We start from the raw sequence: 17,723 nt of genomic DNA on the forward strand, positions 1-17,723 counted from the left end.
GTTAAGTTTGCCATAATTGTAAGGTATGCCAAGGGCCTAAATCAGTAGATTACTGAAAGCGCTACAGGAAATGGAATGGAAACATTTTGAAGGGAATTTTTTTTCTCCCCCCCCCTTTTTAAAATTTTTTGAAGAAAGATGTTGAAAGAGATGCTTTTGAGAGAGAAGGGAGGAAACTTGGAGCAATTTTCTATAAATTTGCCTGTTTAACAGACCTGACCAAACATCTCAATTAGAAACTGAAACTTCAAGGAAAGGACTCAGTTACTTGGACAATTTAAATAGGTTTTGGATTAAGTTAAAACTTTTTAAAGGATCCTGCAAATGAAATTGATTCACTTTTCTTGTAGTCAAGAAGGAACTCAAGGGTTACAAAAGGGTTGACTTCACAATATTTTCTTGTAGAAGAGTTTTCAGAAGACTTGATTTTTATAGTATGAAGGAAGCTTTCCCTCTGGCCATGTGCTTGAAACAGTAATTGCAAGTGCAGTTTAGATCCCATTCATGAGTGTTTGACTGCCCCTGTGTTCTGCCTAAGAATCTACTACAAGGTTCTGGATGTGACCCTTGAGGGTGTTTGAGGGAACAAGTATCCAAATTATTTATTGGATCCTAGTTTGCAGAGCAATGCATATCAGTGTAGCAGGTTTTTTCATTTTAAAGCTTAGTTTAATATTAGTCTGTTCTTCAGACAAATCTCTAATGTTGAGTCATTACTGATGAACAGTTTAGAATTGTTATATGTAACTTGTAGGGGCTGTAATATTCTCAGGAAGTTTGCAAGCTTTTACTTTCCCTGAATTGAAACTTAAAAATCCTAACTTAAGGACATCTCTTGAACTGTTTGTTTTTATGATTTTTCTTCGATCCTATGACCCCAGCTTACTTCCTGCCCTTCGGGTGGGGGGCTGGACTCGATGATCTTCCAAGGTCCCTTCCAGCCCTAATGTCTATGAAAACTTATTTTTCTTTGGCAGTCTTAGTGAAACAAATATTTGGAACAATACTTCTTTTACACACCCCTGACAGAAGTGCATGTCAGTTCAAATTCTGATCCTGTTAATATTGACACTTACTAATGGTTCAATTGCAAAAGTTTTTCAGTGCGGCAGTTAAATTACAACTTTTTTTAAACACCGGTACTACTAAATGTTTTTAAGAGCATTCTAACCTGTTGTAGCATAATTTCTTTCCTGTACTGCAGATGGCAGCATTCATCAACCAATGAGACTACTGTCTGCATCCATGGACAAAACTATGATCTTGTGGGCTCCAGATGATGAATCTGGAGTATGGCTAGAACAGGCAAGTGCGCCGTTTGTTTGTTTGTTTGTTTCTTAGTTTGGGCTTTTCCTAACTTAAAACCCATTTTGGATTTTTTTCCCCAAATTTTTCAGACTGGGTTTTTTTACTTCATTGTCACATTGTTCAGGCAACATATAGTTTTTCAAGATGTTTCCTAAATTACATTAATATTAGTAGAGTAAAAACTGTTTACTGAACTCCTACAGTAAAAGCTTGTGTCACAACTGAACCATTTTAAAATTAGGAGACATCAGACTTAGGGTTGTCTGCAGTGCATCTTTACTACTGCCCCCCAGCATTTATTTATTACAATACAGCCTGTAATTCCATGGGCAAATACTCTTTAATCCGTAGGTCCTTTTCCTTATTTAGTGAAAGGAATGGGTAGCAGATAGTGAAGCAAAAGATGGCAAGGACTTCTGTGCTTAAAATGCCGGTCTGGGATGTAAGCAGACTGAGGTATCTCTACTCAGACAGTCTTTCAGCCAGGGCCCTATTCTAATGCATATGTGCAGAAGGGGTCTTATTTAGGTTATATGAGCAACTTTTATTCTGGTGCCTACTACAATTTGCATATCTCATGTTTACTGTTTTGAACATCTTTTTGTATGTAGTGTTTTAATATAGGTTGTATTTTGTGGTGGTCCTTTATTCCTTAAGTTCGGAATACATTTACAGCAAAGGGAAGGCCAGTTATTGAGCTACAGATGTTTTCCATTTGTTCATTCAGGTACGTGTCGGAGAAGTAGGTGGTAACACACTTGGATTTTTTGATTGTCAGTTCAGTTCAGATGGCTCAATGATTCTCGCTCATGCTTTCCATGGAGCATTGCATCTTTGGAAACAGACTCCAGCTAACAAGGTGAAGAGTTTTCATTGGCTTTGTTGCTACTTTGAAAAGAACGTGGTGGATGCTGCTGTGTAATAATGTTTACTTCAAATGACAGAACTGTTCTTTCTCAAAATGTGCCATTCTCCAGGATTCTTATTCTAGGTCTTGAATATAAACTCCACAGTGTTGTGGGTTTTTTTGTTTTGCTTTTTTTTCCTTCTATGGGCATTCATAGTAATCAGAGTGAGTGTCCCATCACTTGTTTTCTTGCCCAGTTGCTGCCTCTGAACGTTAATATCAATTTCTTCTTGAATATGCAGTTAAGCATCTCTCACCAAGACTTGTATGTGTTCAGCCAATGCTCTTGCTCTTCAATTAGATCTATTTTTAATTCTCCTTCTGGTATCCTCTTTGTCTTCCTTTCATTTAGGTTAGTTCAACAACTTCTATGTTCAGTTCCATATATTTTGTGTATGGTAATATATAGCTTGCAGGCTTGTCTATACTCTCTTTCTCAAATGCATATATGATTTTTTTTAACAGAAAGAATGGACTCCAGAAATTGTGATTTCTGGGCACTATAACTCTGTACAAGATTTACAGTGGGATCCAGAAGGGGAATTTATCATCACTGTTAGTTCTGATCAAACTACTAGACTATTTGCTCCTTGGAAAAGAAAACACCAGACAGAGGTAAATCTTTGGAAATGTTTGCAAATTCAATAAAGAAAATTTTACCGCTCAGGATGAGAGAAGCACCTTGGAACCAGATAAGCAGCCTGAGCTATTGCTTACGCTTCAGCTGCTCTAAAGCACAACCTATTCGAAATTGCATATGTGCGTTCTAAATTTTTAATATTTTTTCCTTCAGCATTTATTGCTTTCATTTTTAAACGGAGAGACTGAAACAGCAAAATACTTAAATAAAAGCAGGTCTGGCAAGAATTTGCTACATTTTTATATGGTATCCCAACCAGGGACCTGTGGGTATTATTAATTATTGATAGCAACATTTCCAGCCTTTCTAAAACCACAAGGTAATTGAAAACCTAAGAACAAGTAATCTCTAAATTCTCATCCAGATTTTTATATATTTTGTTATATTTTTTTTTACAGGCTCATTTGTCATTTTACTTTAGAATTGTTGGTCCTGGTGACGTTGCTCTTTACTTAGTCCGTTCTGTTGTCTGTATTGATGTTTGTTTCTGAGAGTAGCTAATCTCAAATACCTCTTCAGATAACTCAGACCTTCACTTCTCTCCCAATGCATTGTATGGCAGTAAAGACTGATTTAGAGATATTCTTTTAGTTATTCTCTAAGATCTTTAACTTCCTAATGGTTTCCTTAAATTAGAGAGGTAGTTATGTTGGTTTGAAGTCAGGCAGAAGGCAGGGTAGAGTTGCTCCTTACAAGTTAACTAAATTAGAGATGCATAAGCTTTTGTAAGCAGTGGCTTGCTTCAGATGCTGTGAAGGAGCTGGTTGAAGTAGAGCTTCAAAATAGAAAACAGTGATTTTAATACTAAGGGCAGGGAAGGGAGAGGAAAAAGGAGGTAGGGTGGTTAGAACAGAGATAAACAAAGCAGTTGACCCACTGCGGGACATGGGGTTAAATTGTCTCTGCTCCTCTTGCTTCTTTCTGCTTTGTGTTAACAGAGCAGATATCTCCTAACAGATGGAACATGCATAAACAATAAAATCTTCTATATAAAGAGAGTTGAGAGAGTGACAATTTATTAAACAACTGTTTCCTTCTTAGGCCATACTAATGTTTAGGTGTCATAAGTATATGTTGCCTCTCCATTCTGTTTTGTTTTTGGTTTTTCACTGCTGCAGTGAATGCAGATATAGTGAAGGGGAAGCTCCCAGGATTTTTCTAAATTGAAGCACTGAAGGCAAATATAGCACCATGCTTTGGAAGTGAAAAAGTGTAAACTTGCAGATTGTGTTGATTTTAAGGAATTTTGTGAGTCTTAATTTACTTATGGGGATATGTATATATGTAATACTGAGAGCTCTTATCTCAATCACTTAAAACCCCCCCCAGGAAAAATGTAGAAAAACAAACTAATACATTTCTAACTATTTTAACTCTGTCACATAGCATGTAATATCTTTTTGATCATTGTTTATACTGCTGAAGGTCACTTCTGTGTTGATTTTATTCACTCTATATACATATATTTTAGATTGTTTAGAAGGAAGTTAAAGCTGTTTTCTGGGGGTTTACCTCTGCTCTTACATGGCAACTAAGTCTGTAACCTCTAGTGATACAAGTTGGCCCTAAGCTTGATCTAGAATGAAGCAGGGTTAATGGTGACATAGTTTTCCTGGACTTGTATTGCTGCAGAATCAGGCAGACCAGTAGTGTCAAACTTATCTGGCCCATGGGGTGGATGAGTACGGCAGGACCAATCCATGCGCCCAGTTGGGCCCACAGATAAGTCCTATGTGCTAGAGACAGGATGTGGAGTTACTCGGCAATAGCTGTTCCTGAAAGCTTTGTAAAGCCTTTCATAATAATATAGCTTGCTCTATAAAATTTGTTTTGCTTGCATAGCTCTATAAGTTAAGAAGATAAAAAAAAAATCACACCCCTAACTGTCAAAGCTCTGCTAGCAAAGTGGCCTGTGCAGCTGCAGTATTAGAAGAAAAAAGGCTTTTTTTGGTACAGTTTATTCCATTTGAGGAAATGGTTTAAGCTATACTGATAGAAGAAATTTTGCCAGCATGCAAGCCATGTCTTCAACAGGAGAACTTATGGCCCAGCTAAAGTGGCAGAGAGCTTGTAGTGTATATAGTAGTCTAACCCAGTGGTTCTCAACTGAGGTGCCATGATGCAGGTACCTCGGTGGTCACATAAACCTGTTTTATGCACAGGGCTGCAGTATGTATTAGGGTTCTCTGATAACCATAAAGCAGGCAGGAGAGTTGACTTGTGCTGCAGCTTTTCTTGATCACCTTCCCCATGCCCCGCCCCCCCCCCGCTTCTGCTAGAAAGAGGCATGTGGGACAGTTCTATCCAGTCTAACCAATCTAATCCTCTTTTTTTCACTAAAATATCTGGTCATCTTTTCAGAATACTTTTTATTTCAGATGGATGCAATAGCAAATCAATCAGGAACTGCAGTTTGTCATCTGCCTTCTTTTTATTTATGCATTTGTTTCTTTTATAAGCTCTCTCAAACTACCAAGTTTATATTCTGGGAGAAACTCTTGGAATACATTAAACTCTATGTCAATTTTTCACATGTTGTAAGCTGTTAAGAAGGGTGGCCCTGTCTTTCTGTGTGTGTGTATTGTGCTTTAAAAAGGTTGAGAACCACAGTTCTGACTTGAGGCATTCCCTGTTTAGACAGAGGTAACCCTTGGAAAATGCCATCTCTTAGTTTTTGCTAATTTACTGACTACAGGAATTTTTTTTGGTTGCAAAGAATGCAGACCACAAGACAGAATGCTTTGGGATCTTTTCAAGGATGTCACAGAGTGCCACACAATGTTAGCACCATTAAGTGTGTAAACATGGTCACAAAATAAATGCAGGAATCCAAAGCGTTTTTTAATGCAACGTGAGTAACAATTTTTTGTGACTTAGGGGCATATTTCAATTTAAATGACTTTTTTACGTAGCAAACTAAAATGCCTCCCATGTATTTTAGTGTGCTACGTAACAAATTACAGTGATATTCCTCATGTGTATAAAGGTCCTATCTGGAGAAGGCAGTGGGGATGGTGCATGGGGCACTGGAAGCCTGGGCATGTGTGGAGAAGGTCAGGCTTGGCGGGCTTCCAGTGCTCCATGCGCCATCCCCGCCACCTTCTCTGGCTGCCAGCATACCCAGCTGCCCTCCTGCTGCCTTCCTGGGACTGTCAGCTCATTCCTGGGCAGTCCCAGGCTGCAGGAAGGCAGCAGGGACAGTGCATGGAATGCTGGAAGCCCACCAAGCCCTGAGCTTTGTTTTCCAGCATCTAGTGCACCGTTGGATCCAGTAGGTGTTGCCTGTGAGCTGGGGCTGAACCCATGCAGCTAGCACCCTGTCCGGGTGGCCTCAGGGGAGAGCACCACTGTGGAGAGAAGCACCGGGCCCCATCTGCAGCTCAGGGCCTGTGTGACCGACTCAGCGGCAGCTCTCATGGGCAGGCTTTGCTGAAGGGAGTGGGGGGAAAAAAAAGGGGTGAGGGACTGATCTGTTTTTTGTTTTTCCTACCAGACTCTGCCTGCATCTCCTGCAGCTGGGGAGCTGGCTGCTGGTGGGTCATGCAGCCCCTGAGCTGCAGGGGATCCCAGTGCTTCTCTCTGCAGTGGCCGTGCCCCTGGGCTAAACCCAGCTGCTGAAACATCGCCACTGTAGAGGGAAGCACTGGGGTCCCTCGCAGCTCAGGGCCCACTGGCAGCTCTCCACCCTGCCCACCCCCTGGTCATGGAAGAGGCAAGCTTGCGGGGGGGAGGATCGGGCCCACCACTTTTTTTTTTTTTTTTTTCCTTTGGTGGAGCCTGCCCACTCCACAGTGGCGGGGCCCAGTGCTTCATTCTAGCTCTGACTTGCATGCACATCTGTTTGAAATGCCTCAGAATCTTCTGTAATAATAATGCACTTATTCTGTCTGTCCAGAGCACTCTGGTTGTTTCAGGAAGCGTTGTGATTGGCTGCCAAGACAACCCATCAGAGTGCTCCAGACAGACAGAATAAGCCTATTATTGTTATAGATTACCCACAACAGTCCTTCCCTTCCAAATATTTCTTGGACTATCACGGCAACAACATCTCTTCAACACTACCCATTTCATTAATTCCATTTTGATTTCCTTTACTGTATTAAGTGGATTATTTAAATTGAATATCTAATTGTCTTTTTACCATTAATATCGCTGTTGTATGCTATGCCTTTTATCTAGTGTGACCACTAAAACTGAACAAGCTAGTTGAATGCTTCCTAGAAGGAAATGTAAGTCTTGTTCTAATGCACTAGTACAGTACTTCAGTTCATGGAATACAAATGCAAATACTGCAGAAGCACTCTTAGTAGTTTTTCTATTAAGTTTTCTAGGAAAATGTTTTTATCATCAAGGTTTTGTGAAAACTTGCTCTAAAACTTATTTGAGTTTATTTGATTCTTCATTTTATAGAACAGAACAGCTGCTAATAAGGTATTTTATTTATAGTGTTCTTCTATTTCCCGATTTGACCTCTGCATTGTCTCTCTCAATATTTGAATACATGCTGATGCTTGTTCTTGCTTCCTTGCACTCTATGTACTGGTATAAAATGATCTTGCATCATTACATGCCACTTACATAGTGTATGTCAATTTAAAGAGCAAATAATTCTGCATATTAAACAATTTGCAGATAGAAAAAGAGGTTAGGAACTATACCACATACTAATCAATAATATCCAGACTTCTTTTTAGAAAGTAAAATAAAAAACTGGAAGGAAAGAAATCTGGGTGCCCACTACACACATTTACAAGCTGAAAATAATTGTATGTGGAAGTTACTGTATTTATTCAAATCTAAGGTGACTTGAATTTAAGATGATTTTGTCTTAAATTTGACTAAATATGGTAATTTGGATTACCTCAGCATCATATTAAAACATCTTTTAAACTGTGGATTCCAGGAAATAGGTTATGCAAGGGATGCCATGATATAGATAGACAGAGAGATAGATATAGGTATATAATTTAGTCTGGATTTAAAAAAAAAAAAAAGAGGGATGGAGATTAAACAGCACAAATTAGTCCATATTCTGTTAAATAATACTTGTGTAATAACATTATTACATAATATTTTTTTCATGTAATAAGTAATCTTGTTATCATCTGTATAAAAATATATAGTTTCTTTTCACTTGTACTGTCACAAGTCTTTGGTCAAATGAATGAACTTGCATAGTCCTTCTCCCACCTCTGCTAAACTAAACAAAGGCCTAATCCTGCAAACATGCACATGTTTAACATTAATTGTAATAGACTACAAGGATAGTCCAGTTAAATGGATGCAGTAACAGTGGATTGGATGAGGGCTGTCATGCTCTGGTTTAGTTTAATTTCCTCAGCTGAAGAACGGGTCTATAAATGTTCAGCCTGTGGATGGTGAGCAGATTGTAGTGGTATGTGGGCTGTTTTCTGTGTATTAGCAGAGGATTAAATTTAAAGTGACTGTTGCATCGATTCTCTCTGAGGTGTATTATTTTACGTATTTTAATTCATCTACTGAAAATATTTTGCAACTTAAACTCTCCACTTTTCTATTTAACAAAATTTATTTCACTACTGTGTTGCTATTCGCTCAGATAACTTGGCATGAAATTGCAAGACCTCAAGTCCATGGATATGACATCCAGTGTTTGGCCATGATTGGCCAATTTCAGTTTGTGTCTGGAGCAGACGAAAAAGTGCTTCGAGTCTTCAGTGCACCAAAGACTTTTGTGGAAAACTTCAGTAACATCACTGGCATTTTGATGGAGAACCTGTGTTTCAGTGTAAGTAACCAGGAAAATAAAAGAAAGAATTGTCAGTTCTTTATAACTGTATTGAAATTAAAATTATGAAAGGATAAAATTATAAAACAATAGCTCTGTTTTTTTGCTTTCCCTTTCTCTTTTGGTTACTAATGATTCTAGTGAATATGACTTTGAAGTAAAGGTCATCACATGTAAATTACTTTACCTTCATTTAGCAATTTTAAAATGAGAGGGTGAAAAAAAGGGCTGTTAATGTGTTCTTATAAATTTTAGGGCATAATAGTGTTGTCTAGACATAATTACTGTTGTGTTATATTTTATCTTTTAATTGTATGTTTTTTTAATTAATTCAAACCTCCTGAAATCTTCTTTAGGCACTATATATAAATATTGCATTTGTACTCCTCCATGCTGCATTTCTTTCAGCTGTTGAAGCTGTTTTGAGGCCTTTTTTAAAATCCTAGTTCTTTAGGTTATAGTATCTATAGAATGCTGTTTTCTTCCTTGATTATAGGGAGAGAAAACAGCAGCATCACCATCCTCAAAGAACATTACTCACACCCCATTCATTTTAAGGTCTTGTTTAAAATTGATTTTAATTTTTAGAGCATATGTTCCCTTCCTTCACTGATTTGCTCAGTGTTAATGGACCTTGTCTGTTTTTTTTCCCCACTTTCCATCCACTCATTTTGCACTGGCTGCCTCTGTCTCTTCCCATGTTCTTTGCATGATTAGTTCAAGAGCAGTCTCTTCTGCAGCTCCTTTCAGCTGAAACTGTTTTCTTGTGTCCAAACCTTTTCTATTATGTTTCAATTTATTAGGTGGAAAAAAAATCTCTTCTACAGGATTTCTGCTCCTCAACACTTGAATTGTATTAATTTTTTTTGATCAATTATATTAATGATGCTATACAAATAACACAGTACTACATAAAGCAGGCAGATATGACCATATTTTCTCTAATCCAAGGTAAGGTTCCCCCACTTCCCAAACAGAATGGGGACAAAGAAACCCCTGTGTCTTGTATTCAAGCAACCAGCCCAGGGCAGAGAGTGCCAGGCTGAGAGAGGTAGCCAGGGGAAGGGAGACAGACTGCAGGGGGAGCAGGGGATAGAGGGGCAGGCTGACTGCAAGGGGAGTGGCAGATTTCAGGGTGCAGGGGGGACTGGCTGCAAGAAGGGACGGGGTGGAGCAAGGTTGGAGTGGGAGGCAGGCACAGACATGGGGCAGGGCAGTGGACTCGCTCATCTCCACCACTGCTCCCCCCCCACACAGACTATCTTCAACTAATTTGATTCTATACATAGAAAATGATAACAAATGTGTAATGTTCCATGAGTAGTATCTAATTAGGGGTGAGTGGGGTCCTTAGATTTGGAGTCATCTTGGATTTGAGTAAATATGGTATAAGGAATTTCCCCCATTTTTAGTGCAGATGCAGAAATATATCTCCACGTTCTTTATGGACTGTCTGTGGTAAGGACACTTCAGGTTAGATATTAGGAAAAACTCTTACGAGGAGGGTAAGTAAAACACTAGGACAGGTTACACAGAGAGGTGGTGGAATCTCTATCCTTGGAGGATTTTAAGACCCTCCTAGACAAAGCATTGCCTGGAATGATATAGTTAGGGATGGTCCTGCTTTGAGCAAGGGATTGGACTAGATGATATCCCAAGGTCCCTTCCAACCCTAATTTTATGATTCTGTGAGTGCTTTATATCAGTTTAACTTATGTCACCTGAGAAACAGGGTTAAACCAAAAAAGCCATTCCCTAAATTGGAAAATAGTGCTATGCTGTGAGTTACTTTGATTACACTGATAACAGGTGACCCATAAAACTAGTCAAACTTCCTTCACTATTAAATCCCCCTCAGTCTTCTCCAGACTAAGTAAGCCCAAATCCCTCAGCCTCTTCTCAGGTGCCCCAGCTTCCTAACCATTTTTGTTTTCCCTCTGCTAGATTCTTTCTAACTTATCCACCTCCTTTCTGTAGTGGGAGACCCAAAACTGGATATAGTGCTCCAAGATCTGACCTCACCAATGCCCAATAGACGAGAAATAATCATTTCACTCGATCTGCTGGCACCTCTCCTGCTAATGCAGCCTTGTATGCTGTTAGCCTTCTTCACAAGAAGGGCACGCTTTTGACTCATATTCAGCTGCTTGTCCACTGTACCCACAGGTTCTTTTTTTCTACAGAGCTGCTGCTTAGCTAGTTGGTCCCTAGCCTGTACTGGTGCATGGGATTGTTCCATCTTAAGTGCAGGACTTTGTACTTATCCTCATAGAACTTCATGAAATTTCTTTTGGTCTAATCCTCCAGTTTGTTTAGCTCTCTGAATCCTAGCCCTACCCTCCAGCCTATCTGTTACTCCCCCCAGCCTGGAGTCATCGGTAAACTTGCTGAGGGTGCAGTCTATGCCATCTTTCAGGTTGTTGATGAATACATTGAACAACACGGCACCAGGACTGACCCTGGGGTACTCCACTTGGTATTGGCTGGCAGCTGGACATCAGACCATAGACGACTACCCTCTGAGCCTGACAGTCCAGCCTATTTTCTATCCACCTTATAGCCCATTCATCCAACCTGTACTTCTTTAGCTTGCTTGCAAGAATGTTGTGGGAAACTCCATACAGCTAGTCATCACATCATAGAAGGCAGTCAGGTTAGTCAGGCATGACTTGCCCTTGATGATTCCATGCCAGCTGTTCCTAATCCCCTTCTTCTCTTCCAAGTGCTTAGAAATGGATTCCTTGAGGACCTGCTTCATGATTTTTCCAGGGACTGAGGTGAGGCTGTAGTTCCCTGGATCCTCCTTCTTCCCATTCTTAAAGATGGGCTCTATATTTGCCCTTTTCCACTTGTCTGGGAGCCCCCATGATCTCCCTGAATTTTCAGAGATGATGGCCAGAGGCTTTGCAATCACATCATATCACATCATGTGCAGTCATATCTTCAATCACATTTTTAGTCATACTGGACTAAAAGTGTACATGCAGGAAGTTTTACCCAATATTACTATATTGGCTTAAATTGACACTAGAGGTTATGCTGAAAAAAATCCTTTTTGCGTGAGGTTTTATGCTGACATTTGTGTATTGACTTCCTCATGTTGCTTGATTCACTACAAACTCACAAATGATTAAGGTGTTGTCACCACAGCTAATAACTTAATCCTGCAAAATTATTTTCGTTATGATTTTTCACATATGTGCTAGGGATTAATTTACTTATCAGGTACAGAGGCCACTCATACCTTTCCCCCAAAAGTTCTCCAGTCTGACATTCCCCTTCTAGCTTTTTACTTTCTCTCCCATGTTACATATCTGACACAAACTGCCTACCAGCTGAGTATTTTCAGAAGAGTATCATCTTTTTCTTGGAAACTACCAGGTATCCACAGCAGATCAGTCTTTTATGTACCAGAGGCTACCAGAAAAATCAGATGTCCTCACTGCTTTCCAGGCCCCACAATCTTTCCTTGCTTCCAGAACTCAAAATTGTTTTCAGCTCTTGCCATCTTGGAGATTGCAATATTCTGTGTTAAATAACTTTTCTGTGGTGATATTACATTGGAATTTCTGCCCTACCAGGACTGAGGGTACATGACTCACAGCAAACCTGTTGAATTGAGCAGACTTGACTAAACATGCTTTGAGAGGAGGGCCTGAGGCCTGGCAAGGCTTTTAGAGTCTGGCAGAGCAGCTGCTTCAGTCTCTGCTTCCCTAGAGGCATTCTGGATGAGCCAGAGGCATCTGCTACAGTGTGACCCCTCTTCATTCCTCTCCAGTGAAGCCTGTTAGTCATCTGTCCCTTTTTTTTTTAAAAGTGTTTGCTTTGTAAACTGATTTCTACATGACAAATTGTATGTGTATTAAAATAATATATATATATGTTTTGGTTTTTTTTTAATCTAGCAAGCCACTGACCTTCCAGAAGGTGCAACTGTACCAGCTTTGGGTTTGTCCAATAAAGCCATCTTTCAGGGTAAGGCTTATGTGAAATAATGAGGATACTTTCTGGAAAAATTTCTGGAAACATATTTCAGTCATTATCCTATCAATGTATGTTCTGTTCACTTAATCAAGATGGTTGACTAAACCTGAAGATCACCTGAAACTAGCGTTCGGTATTGAGCATTTCTCCATTTTAGTTAGGCTGTTTTATTTATGCCTACTGCCATATTATTTCAGAACTTCCCAAGAGTATCTAACGAAGTGAGGTGTGGCTCACAAAAGCTTATGCATTTCTGCTTCAGTTATTCTATAAGGTACACCTCTACCTTGCCTTCTGCAAGAGTAAAAGTGGTGAGGAGCTCCTTAAATAGATAATTGGAGAGAGCATCTCTTTTTGGGCTGTGATCTCTATCTCCTAGTCTGAGACATTTAGGCCTTCTTTTCCTGCAAATTTTGGAGGCATATCAGTTTGTCCTTGGGGCTCATGGGAATGGCCAGTTAGTCAGCCTGTGTTTCTCTGCAGCACAGTGTGGGAATTATGAAGAGAGAAGCAGAGTCCAGCAAGTAACACATTGTTTTGGGGGAAAGGGGGAGAGAAGAGGGAAGGGGAGGAGGATGTTTGAGGATTATGTTCTCTTCTAAGAGAAGCCACAGCACCTATAGGTATTTGCTCTTCCAGGAGAAAATCTGGAAGTGGATCACTGTTCCCAGGTTATTTTTCTGCTGGAGTGGTCAGTTTCTTTGGGAGAGAGAGCCTGAACATGTGTACATTTGTGGTTTCTCCTGGGGAAGTGACTCCCCCAGGAGAAACTGAATGTCTGTACAAAGTCATGGTTAGAGTGCTTCTAGGCACTGTTTCTAATTATATAATGGATAAGCAAGGTGTATTGTCTCAAGACCCTAGAGTAGGCTAAGACTCTAAAGGAAATCCTCCCTTCCTTTTGGTAGAAAGGTCACTGGGGAGAATTGTAAATCGCCTATTTAGTCAACTGTCCTTGAAATTCTACAGAGCTTTACAACTAAAGGCCACTAAGTTAACTCTATTCAAGGTAAATGTAGTTTGTTTTTTTCCCCTAGAAAAATAAACATAAGCAATACCTACCAGTGAGGGTATCTTTCTAAAATACCCCTAGACAGAAGAAAAAGGACCACTTTTGACAGATTTTGAAGGACTAAGTAGAACTATTACACTGGTTGGTAATATATCTGTTAGTCTGCTTCTGCATATCAGTCCAAGTTACTTGATATTAACAGCTTGGCTATGGGGATGCAGTTTTTAAGCCAGATTAGCTACTACTTCACAGTCTTACTCTTGAAACTTCATGCTGGCTTTATGGCCTAACCAAGACTTGGACAAAATGCTTCAGCTGGTATGAGTGTAGAAATATAAGTCTAAGGAACCCAGGTATTCCAGCTTGTAACAATTTACAGCTGTAGCGATACCGGTAATGTCCCTAGTGACCAGAGTCCTGTGCTGTTCTAGCTGTAAGGGCCTCGTCCTTTTGTCTTCGCCAGCCATGCCTTCATGTGCTGGGTTGATCTTAGAATGGGAAACTGCCCAAGCATACTAGGGTGAGCCTAGTTTTGTCTTTCTGTTAGTAGATCCTGCTGATCTCCGTGTACCTCTCTTGCATCAGATGGGCTTTCTTGGCCCATATTTGCCCCCAGGGCACCCGTTGCTTTATGGACTACTCACAGCCTTCAACCTTCCCTACAGATGCTTCCATTTCTCTCAGATTTTACTTGCTATCGTTTTGTTCTTTGTAGAGAGGTCTCCCTTGAAGCCTTCTCAGCTTCAGCCTCCCTTTTCTCTGTTTGTAATTCTTCAGCCTTGGCCCACTGATTAGGGCCCTCTTGGTTTTAGCCCTGCCAGTTGACAGTATCTCTGGGCCTCTGGCCTGTCACTCGCTTTGGTTCCCTGGCCCCAGAATTTGCCTTTCTGGGAAGCTGGGCCCCTGGCGTCTGCCCTTCTGGGCTGATCTTGCCCCTGCTGGGCTACTGGTCCCTGACTGCTTTTCGCACCTCTTAGGCACTTGTTTTGCCCTTTTCAGGCTGTGGGCTCGTGATCCTGGTTCGCACTCTGCTCAGGCACTGGGTCTGTGTCCCTTCTCTTCTAATCTCGCTATTTGACCCCCACCTGTTGCTTGGCTCAAGGCAGTTACGTTCCCATCAGGCATAGCTGGGACTTCCACCTCCCCAGTAGTCCCAAACCCAAACTGCTTGTCAAAATTCAAACAAAAACCTAAGCACTCTGGCTCTAACAAAACCCCAAGCCAACTGTCTAACAAGCTTCTGCCCTCCCCTTGGTTCTGTCCCGGTTTCAGCAAGCATTCAGTGCCTTACTGGTATCCAGGTGTCGGCAGAGCCTCCTACTGCAGCTTTCCATGGGAAGAGCTCTTCACTTTGTAGCTAGAGGGGCCAGATTGCCTGTCTGAACTCAGGCACCTAAGTATTTGAGTATCCTAAGACTAACTCCATCTGGTCATGTGACTCAGGCATTTCCCTTCTGTGCCTGATGACCAGAGATTCTGGTTTTCTCTGTTTAAAAAATTGCAAATTCTCTGATAAAAATCCAAAATTCTCTGATGAAAACCCCCAAAATCCATGTTTTTCTGCAACTAAAATGAAAAGACCACTATATATTTAGGTATTAGTTGACCACAAGGTTTTATTGATATATTGACAATTTTAAAGCAATTTGGAAGCCTATTAATGCCCCAGTCAATCATGACAATAAAATACATTCTAAATACATACATATTTTGGCATTTGATTTTGGTTTTATTATAATAGCAAATCAGAGCTCCCCCTGCTTCCTTTGCTCGCGGGAATGCGGGTCCAGCTGTGGATGTCCCCCTTGCTGCTTTGTGATGCTGAGCAGCCCTGATATGTTGGTGCCCTGCCCCTCTCTATGCTGTTGCCCCTCACTCCCAAGCCACAGCTCCCACTAGCCCTGCTAGTGCCCCTCACTACCAGCCCATAGCCCCCTGGTCCTGCCAGTGCCATTCACTCCCGACCCACAGCCCCGGTCCCTAACCCTCATTCCCAAGCCACAGCCCCCATCCCCCAGCCCTACTGTTGGCCCTTGCTCCTGACCTGCAGCCATCCACTGCTCAGGTGCCCCTCACTTCCCATCCCCAGCCCCCCACTCTGCTGGTGCCCCATTCATGATCCACAGCTCCCTGACCCCTCCAGCCCTGCTGGAGGGAGCCCCGAGCTGCCACAGCTATGGGACCAGGGCCAGGGTCAGTAGCTTCCTGCCCACCCTCAATAGCACCCAAGCCCATGGGAGGTAGTAGCTGCTGCAGCTGGAGCAGAGTGTGGAGTCTGGCTTTCCCTACTCCTATCTGTCCCCTCCCCCTGTGGATGATACAGCTGGACCAGAGCCTGTTGGGGTTGGAGGGGGAGCAGGGGAGATGCAAGGTTCCTGCTGTGGACTTGGGGCTCCCCACTCTTCTGTCCTCTTCCCAGGGGCCTCCATGGCTTAGTGGGTGGGACCTGGCATGTGTGGGTAGAGAGCCTTGTTGCTTCTGCTTCCAGCAGGAGCCCCACATCAGTCATGCTACCATGGCAAGGCACCCCCTGCCCACCCGGTAGCAGTGGTAGCAGCAGCGCAGAGCTGTGCCCCTGTTGCTGCTGCGCGGGCAAGGGGTGCTTTGTCATGGTGGTGTGGCTTGCATGGGGCTCTCAGCAGCAACACCAAGCCTCCCTGCCCCATTCTGTGTCCTCCTGCACCAGTCCCCACTTGCTGGGCTATGGAGGCACTGGGGGGAAGGCAGCAGGATGGGAAGCCCTGAGCTTATGGCAGGCAGCCTGCATCCACCTCCACCATGCACACACATCTGTGGGGGACATGTGCTCCCAATGTCTCCCTCTCCAGGAGTGTGCACAATGGTGCGGAGCCCCTGCCTCCATCACCCCGTGGATGAGCCCCCTGTAGCTCTGCCCCACTCTACCAGCTGAGCCCCATGGTCACACATTTCCACCCTGGCCATGGGTCCGCTACACCATCCTGGCTTGGCAGTGCACCCAGCCCTGCCCCATTCCCTCCCTCACCATGGAGGCCTCAATCTGCCCCCCACCCGCAAGACTTCCCTACAAGAAACTGTTGTCCACACTGCCTGGCTGCCACATGCATGTATAAGTGCACACATACACATGGTGCCCCCTGCCTGATCCCCAGACTCCCACTCCCTCCAGCCCTTTGCAGGCTGGAACTCTGGCAGCCTGCAAGGGGAAACCTGCCGTTTCCTGTATTTGTTCTCCTTTTAAAATCTGCATTTTTCTCCTTAAAAGGAGCAAATCTGCATTTCTTTATGGAAACAGAAAACCTGGATCCCTGCTGATGGATCCACCTTCTTTCCCTGCTAGGACTCTAGCTGTCTGCAGTCTGTTGCTTCTGAGCTGCCTCCCTGCCTGCCTTTGGCACATTTTACTGTTCTACCTCCATTCCCTAGGCGAGTTACCTTCCCAGGGTTTGCTTCTACATGTGACTCATAGTCTGTTTGCTGGCAGCCAGTTAGCGCAGGGGTGGGCAATTTTTTGGGGTGGAGGGCCGCTTACCGAATTTTGGCAAGCTGTTGAGAGCCTCATGAGTAGCCCTGCCTCTTAACAGGTGCTTCCCCCCACCCCCATCACAATCTTGGGACTGGAAGTCCCACCTCTGACCTTTGCCACCAGAAGTCCCTCCCCTTGTCCCTGGAAGTACTCCTTTGAGGAAAAGGGTTTGCTATCTTAGGGGAAAAAAACAAAATGATATACTAAAAACCAAACACCCAAAATAATATATTTTAATATAATTAAAAAAATTGTCCTGATTTGTCTGTGTTTGTGTTGTATATGGTAGAAGTGATTGCATAATAGCTCAAATGCGGTCCTACTCTTATATATTGTGTGGGGTGTGGGGGGGGGTGAGTGTGATGTTTGTGGGGAGCTGTGGGTGGGTGTGTATGGAGGGATTGTGGGGAAGTGTGTGGGGGGGTACGGTATTTGTGGGGTGTGGAGGGGAGGGTGTGGCTATGGGGTTTGCAGGAAGGGTTTGAGGGTATGTGGGGTGTGCATGGGAGCCTCGTGCGTGTGCCCCCCTGAGCTGGTCAGCACCTGCCCCCACCCTGCAACAGCCTGGAGCGCATGCGCCCTGCGGCACCTTCCCGTGAC

The 17,723-nt window shown here is 42.6% G+C and overlaps 1 protein-coding gene across 1 annotated transcript in view; it reads left to right on the top strand.

Moving 5' to 3' along the window:
* The window catches only part of ELP2 (elongator acetyltransferase complex subunit 2), a 94,151-nt gene that overhangs the window by 53,464 nt on the left and 22,964 nt on the right, over positions 1–17,723 (top strand). Inside the window, exons 13-14 of the mRNA XM_019540171.1 lie at positions 8,434–8,622; positions 12,528–12,597. Coding sequence (XP_019395716.1) covers positions 8,434–8,622; positions 12,528–12,597 — 259 coding nt within the window. The remainder of the gene's footprint in view (positions 1–8,433; positions 8,623–12,527; positions 12,598–17,723) is intronic.

This window comes from Crocodylus porosus, unplaced genomic scaffold (assembly GCF_001723895.1).
Source record: "Crocodylus porosus isolate Cpor-Errol unplaced genomic scaffold, CroPor_comp1, whole genome shotgun sequence".
NCBI classification, from domain to species: domain Eukaryota; kingdom Metazoa; phylum Chordata; order Crocodylia; family Crocodylidae; genus Crocodylus; species Crocodylus porosus.